Here is a 5439-nt window from a genome sequence, read left to right as displayed (position 1 = left end):
GGAAGAGAAAGAGATTGTTTCTCTAATGCATCCAAACGATTAGATGAAAAAATAAAATCGGGCAACTACAGTAAAGCAGTAGAAATCTGACAGAGGTTGTAATCCATCCCCGCTCAATCCAGGTCCTGGCTGGACATACACCTTCCAAAAAAGTGACTCCATAGCAAATTTCTCACCTGTAACCTGGAATTCCTCAAGTGCCATGGGTCACCGTGTATGGCCGCGCCTTCCTCCAATGAAGGGTGTTGGCTAGGACACAAGCACTCGCTGCATCTCGTCCACTGACGATGGTGGTGATGGTGGTGTTGACAGTGACAGCTGTGGTGGGTCATGGACATGTTCCTTTTCAGCAAAGCTGGACACACATCGTTGGGGCAGAACACGCATGACCGATATCCGCAGGACACCGAGTGCAGGTAGTCCGCCAAGTGACCGTTTGGATTGCAGCAGAGAGGCGGCTCCACCGCATGGTTCATGCAGAACTCGGAACACGCCAAGCTACTCTCCTGCCTACCAGGCGACAGCGAATGGCATGTATGATCCACAGAATGCCTCCTTAGATCCGGAGCCACAGCCTGAGGGAAAGAGTAGTCCGAAAGACTCGCGCAAAAGCCATTTTTATTTGCCTTCATATGCATGGAGAAGTTGGGCGGCGGAGGTCCCTTGCTGCTATCTTCAAAGAACCTCCTTCGATCCGCAAAAGGTAGGAGGACGTTTGCCTCGGTCACCCGAGTGATGGGTGGAACCACCTCTTCTACGTTCACGTCTGCGACCTCTGGAGGGCTCTCTTTTCGGCAATGAGGATAGGGCTGAGGTTTGCTATCCGGGGACAATGTCCATCTAGCACCATGAGGTTTATGGTGAGATACCTGCTCTTCAAAACCAGAAGGCTGATGGGAGGCCTTGGACGGAGTAGCATCTGATTTTTCCAAGTCGTGAAGCCTTAATTCCCGAGTCTTCTGCTCTAGGCCTATATCCTCTAGGTAATTCACCGTTCTTTGGTCACCACCATACCTCTCTCCACTGAGGTGTTCTTTTCCATGATGTGTACTGTTTGCATTAGCTCGAGGACCAAAAGAGTTGTGGTTCTTAGAAGAGTTTGTATCCTCCGGCCTGGTTTTTGCAAAAGCCTCCTCCGGTGGTTCACCGTGACCTAGGTTCTGATTTGAGGCTGCCCTCCATAATTTCTTTAAATGATTGGTCTCATGGACGGACGAATCCCTGGGTTCTTCGTTGCATTTTGATCGGTCAACAATATTTCCCTTCTCTCTATCCCATGCTTCTGGGCTGGTAGGCTTGCTAGATGGATTTCTCCTCCAATCATCTCTGCAGCTGTCAGATTTGAGAGACGCATTTGATGGCACCCCATTAAACTGCTCCAAGGAATGGTCAATTGGTTGTTGACTGGCCACGTAGCTTTCCTCATATCCTGGTGACTCCTGGTGAGGAACACACGAGGAGCTATTCTTCCACCAGTCATTGGAGACTTTGTTTCTGAAGGCAACGCACACTTCTTCATCCTCAGGAGGAACAGTCTCAGTCGTAGGTGTCTCCATACCTTCCCTCGTGCAATTATACGATTTGTTTTTGTCAAAGCCATGGCTTTCGTTCCTTTCTTTGCTTGAAGAGTCAGAATGGCCAAACAGTTCGGCGTTGGCCTTTTTGATTTCTACCAGACGTGCTTTGTTTTTCGGGGGTGGAGGTGGAGGAGCTGGTCGAGGCGGACCCTCGGCTGGCTCATCTCTTTCCTCAACAGGCTCATCACAAAGAACTGAAGAGCCTTTGCTCTTTTGCAGCTGAGCTTTGCGATTCTGTATCTCGTTTCTCAAGTTGGTGGCAAACCGGTCGCTTCTTCTTCGCATCTGGGCCGAGCGATGGCGCGATGAGCCGGGTTTTTTGGTCGGAGCTGCGTTTTCGACTTGCCCGCAATCAGCTTCCACAAGCGGGTTGGTACTACAGGACGATCTCCGCCCTCCCGTTGAACCGCTTGGTTGGAAGGATGGATCTTCTTTTGAGTCGCCACCTGACCTATCAAACGAAAGTCCACGGTGCGCTTTCAAGTCGCGGTTATCAGTTTCTGGGTGCGTAGGGGCCTCAGGGCCTTCAAAACTACTACGATTGCACTTTTTATCCATCCCAGTCTCTCCATTGCAATGGTCTGCGTCATAACAGTAGTTGGATGCAGCCATTTTTGCATCGTTCCTAAAAACTGTCTGCGCGCTGGAGCCTTCTCTTTGAGAAGAACGTTGACCTTCAGGCTTGCTAAGGTCACAAGATGAGTTTTTAAGAAAGGCCTCCCTGATTTTTTGAACCGTGTAACAGGCAACAACCTCGTTACTTTCAACACCCCCGTCGTTAGAGCACCCATTCCTCGGTTCAGTGCAATTATTTTTTCCCCCCGTGTCGCCGACGGGAGGCTGGACACTGTTCGGCAGAACGCAATCGGCCTGTGAACTCAACATGTAATACTGATCTGAAGACAAGTTCTCCTTTTGGTGTAGCGCACAGAAATCTTTGGCACGCTGGCACTGGCCACAGCTAGAGCCGTTAAGCTGGTGGAAGTCTTTGGACCACTTTCCGGGAATATAAAAGGTCTCCCCTGGAGCAGAGGCTCTCCTTTTCTCACTGTGGCACAATGGGTTTTTAGAAGCCCGTAAGCTATCTCTCCGCACAGGTGGTTGCGGGGGCGATTTGATGATGTCCAAATGGTTTGAGTCGTAAGAGAGCGAGGAAGGGTGTTGAGGATGCTCGCCTAATGTTTGGCTCGGCAAATCATCCCGTGGGTCGAGAGAGCTCTGTCCTGTCTGGAGATATCGGCCATCTTCCTGCTTAGTTGACCTGAGCACACAGTTAATTGGTGAGGACTCTTCTGTTCTAGCAGACACTGTGTAATCAGAAGTGTTTGAGCTTGCAGAAAAAGAGCTATATGCAGAGTCCCTTTTGTTCTGGTACATGCCTGGGTCAATCGGGGAAAGCGTTCCTTCATAATAATTGTGTCCTGGCTGGTCAAGACTTTCCATGCTACCGATGGAGCTGCTTTTGTCCGTGCTGCAGTGTCTTGACAAAGGATTCCACTGCATAGGAAGTTCACTGCAAAGCAAGAGAAAGCAACATTAGATGGCTTCATAAATCATACATATGTTATTTGTTAGCCAAAATGGTAAAAGAACATAGTGATCCACAAGAAAATTTGAAACAAATTTTGAAAAGAAACAGAATTCTTTTGTATAACCCGGATACGCAATATGGCCAAAAGTTGGTGGGCAACCTATTAGGCTTGCTGGACATTGTATTCCAAAACCATGACCATTAATATGGAGTTGCCCTACTTGGTGGATGCAGCAGCCTCACTCTTCTGAGAAGGATTTACACAATTTGTTCCGAGTAAAAATTTGTGTCCATTTGTGAGGTCAGGTACTGATTTTGGATGAGAAGACCTGGCTCACCATCAGCATTCCAATTCACCCAAAAGGTGCTCAGTAGGGTTGAGGTCATAGCTTTTGGACAGCCCGCCCAAGCTCTTCCACACCAAAGTGGTCAAACCATGTGTTTATGGAGTTGGCTTTGTACACCTGAAACCAATATATGATGCACTTATATTGCATTAGTTATTCCTGTGTTCCATAGGGTTGAGGTCAGAGCTCTGGTGTGGAGGAACCTGAGTGGCCTTCACGAAATGGTAACACCATGGTCTTTATGGAGCTGGCTTTGAACAAAGGGGACAGTCACGGTGGAACAGAAAAGGACCTTCACCAAACTATTACCTGGCTTGCAACCTGCGTTCCAGTTCATCCCAAAGGTGTTCAGTAGGGTTGAGGTCAGGGCTCTGTGCAGGACACTCTAGTTCCTCCACACCAAACTGGCCAAACTATGTCTTTACGCAGCTGGCTTTGTACACCTGAACCCAATATCTCATATGATGCACTTATATTTCATAAGGTGTTCCTATGTTCCACATAGTTGAGGTCAGGGTTCTGGTGTGGAAAAACTTGAGTGACCTTCACAAACTGGTCAAACCATGTCTTTATGGAGCTGGCTTGGTACACAGGGGACAGTCACGGTGGAACAGAAAAGGGCCTTCAAACGGTTACTTGGCTTGCAATCTGCGTTCCAGTTAATCCCAAAGGTGTTCAGTAGGGTTAAGGTCAGGGCTCTGTGCAGGACACTCGAGTTCCTTCACACCAAGCTGGCCAAACCATGTCTTTATGGCATTGGCTTTGTACACCGCGGACAGTCATGGTGGGACAGAAAAGGGCCTTCACCAAACTGTTACCTCAAGGTTGGAAGAACACAATCGTGCAAAACATCTTTGTACCTTGTCGTATTAACAGTACCGTTCACTGGAAACACCTGAACTTTTATAATTTGGAGAGGTGTCCTCATACTTTTGGCCATGTGCTTGCAGATAAATATACCCATTACAATGACCTCTATGAAGTTTCCAAAAAGATACACTCACCTAGCTTCACAGCCAGAATGCCAGGACAAACTGAAGGCATCTGTGGGATACTGCATACTTGCTACATCGGGACGGACTTCGGACAGCTTGGCAAGGTGCCATGAGTGGGGTCGGACAACCGAAACATTTCTCCTAGGAAACAGAAATTAAGATACAGGTCACCAGTGCAAAAGATTATTCTAGTTTCATCTAGGAGGACACTTGGAGGACTTTGCTTTGAACTCCGTCAAATGGAAATTGACAATGGAAGGGGCAAGGAAGGGTTTGGAAGGGCTAATAAAAGGTAATTGTCTGATCTCTGGATGATGTCACACTTGTGATACGGTTTCTGGTGACACATGGCCAGTGACAGGTGAGTATGTTCACAGCACTGCCTGTCTCAGTCACTGGCTGGATGAGCAAGTCTGATGACCCCTGCTGAGGACGACACAGTGGCTTGTGCCAATGGCTTTTGTTGGACACTGGGCATGTCTACACACACTCAAAAATAATAAGTCATAGACGTTCAGAGGGCATGTGTACTGCGCCCTGTCCTTCTGTCCACTGCAACTTCCCCCCCACGTTGCATTGGCCCACGATTCCAGTTGCTGTGTAAATATCGCCGCCTTAGAAGCTGCGTCTGTCATAAAACAGTCTGACGCGGTGTTTATGGAATTGGAAATAGAGGTGCAAAGACATTCCCTGTATCTACTCGTTTCCTTCATTTGCAGATCAAAGAGGTGATTTCCTCAATGCATGAAAAAAAATGTGTTAATATTTAACCCTTTATCAGCCCTAATTACCTCCATCACCTTATTTTTCTGCTGTTTTTTAAATTTCTATTTGTCTTACCATTAATATTTACACCTTTTTTAAGATAGATATGGCTATATATATATATAATTTGTGTGTGTGTATATATACATATAATGTGTATGTGTGTGTATGATATATATATATATATACACACACACACACGTACGTACGTATGTATGTATATA

At 47.1% G+C, this 5439-nt stretch overlaps 1 protein-coding gene across 1 annotated transcript in view; it reads right to left on the bottom strand.

Annotated features, from left to right (window-relative positions):
* SHROOM4 (shroom family member 4) overlaps nucleotides 1-5439 on the bottom strand; it is a 62783-nt gene that overhangs the window by 16209 nt on the left and 41135 nt on the right. The window contains exons 3-4 of the mRNA XM_018576951.1: nucleotides 4460-4591; nucleotides 177-3090 (exon numbers count right to left, since the gene is read on the bottom strand). Of these exons, the coding sequence (XP_018432453.1) occupies nucleotides 177-3090; nucleotides 4460-4591 (3046 nt within the window). The remainder of the gene's footprint in view (nucleotides 1-176; nucleotides 3091-4459; nucleotides 4592-5439) is intronic.

Source organism: Nanorana parkeri, unplaced genomic scaffold (assembly GCF_000935625.1).
Source record: "Nanorana parkeri isolate BGI_ZX_2015 unplaced genomic scaffold, ASM93562v1 scaffold81, whole genome shotgun sequence".
NCBI classification, from domain to species: domain Eukaryota; kingdom Metazoa; phylum Chordata; class Amphibia; order Anura; family Dicroglossidae; genus Nanorana; species Nanorana parkeri.
Note: the sequence above shows the minus strand (reverse complement) of the source record. Positions and strands in the feature narration are given on the sequence as shown.